Raw genomic sequence first — 1,290 nt, forward strand, 5'->3', positions numbered from 1 at the left:
GCACCCGCCCCGCCGGCATGGCCACCTGCAAGAACATCGTCATCTTCGGGGCCACGGGCATGACAGGGCTGGCCACGCTGGCGCAAGCCCTGCAGGCCGGTAGGGCGGGCGGCGCAGGGGGTCCGAGCCAACCCCCGGGGCGCTCGGGGCAGAAGAGCCCCTGCCCCCTGGGCAGAAGCCCCGAGCACCCCCAGGGGGGCAGCTGACGGAGGGACACCCTGACGTAGCCCCAGGGGGTGCAGGGAGGGGGCATTGGATGGGCCCCCCGATGCCCCAGGCCCCGCCAGGGGTAGCTGCAGGAGCCCCCGAGCCTGCGCCACGGGGGTGTGGACGGCGCATGGCGTGGGGAGATAAGCAAGGCCGTTACTGGTGGACGCCCTGCCCTGGGCACGTCCAGCGGAGATACTTCTGCTGTTGCCCCCCGGACGCCTGGGTCCCCTCCCCGCTGTGCCACCGTGACCCGCCAGCAGCGGTGCTCGGGGATCGGGCCTCGGCGCCATCCAGACCCCGACTGGGATCGGGGCCCCGACACCACCAGGTTGGGGGCGCCCGGGGGCTGGTTGGCACTGGGTGGCCAAAAGGCGGGTCAGTGCAGTCGTCTGGAGCAGGGCACTGGCTGGGGGTGCCAGGCGCTGTACAAACCCCACTGGCATTGGCCAAGAGGGGCTGGCCCAGGGCCACTGAGGTCCCCACGCGCCAGGGTGGCTTCTGCTGAGTCACGGTCCCAGCTGGGAGGGTGCTGAGTCACGGTCACGTGTCCCCAGCCGGCCCGGTGCCGGGGCCGGGGGCGTGAGCCCGTAGCTGGAGCAGGGGCCAATCCAGGGCCCAACCTCAGCAGCATGCTGGGCCCAGCAGGCGCCAACAGGCAGCTGGGCACCCAGCCACCCCGGCCCCCACTGCCTGGGCCGGGTGCCAGCCGAGACCCGGAGCTGGCATGGGCAGCACAAAGGCGAGACAGGCGCTGAGCCACGGGAGCGGGAGCCCCCCCCAGAGCCGGGGGAGAACCCAGGTGTCCGGGCCGCACTCACCCGCTCTCCCCCGTCAGGCTACCAGGTGACGGTGCTGGTGCGGGACCCGGCGCGGCTGCCCCCGGACCTGCGCCCGACACACGTGGTGGTGGGCGACGTGCTGGACCCCAGCGCCGTGGACCGGGCTGTGCGGGGGCAGGACGCCGTCATCATCATCCTGGGCACCCGCAATGACCTCAGTACGTCCCCTGCCCCCTGCCCCCTGCCCCCTTGACCCGTCTCCTGCCCCCTGACCCGCCTCCTGCCCCCCAGGCCCCACCCC

At 73.5% G+C, this 1,290-nt stretch overlaps 1 protein-coding gene across 1 annotated transcript in view; it reads left to right on the plus strand.

Moving 5' to 3' along the window:
* The first annotated feature begins 6 nt into the window (after positions 1-6).
* The window catches only part of BLVRB (biliverdin reductase B), a 1,982-nt gene continuing 698 nt past the window's right edge, over positions 7-1,290 (plus strand). The window contains exons 1-2 of the mRNA XM_006031383.1: positions 7-99; positions 1,046-1,207. Coding sequence (XP_006031445.1) covers positions 18-99; positions 1,046-1,207 — 244 coding nt within the window. The 5' untranslated portion in view covers positions 7-17. The remainder of the gene's footprint in view (positions 100-1,045; positions 1,208-1,290) is intronic.

The sequence above is a fragment of the Alligator sinensis genome, unplaced genomic scaffold, assembly GCF_000455745.1.
Source record: "Alligator sinensis unplaced genomic scaffold, ASM45574v1 scaffold1667_1, whole genome shotgun sequence".
Classification (NCBI taxonomy): Eukaryota; Metazoa; Chordata; order Crocodylia; family Alligatoridae; genus Alligator; species Alligator sinensis.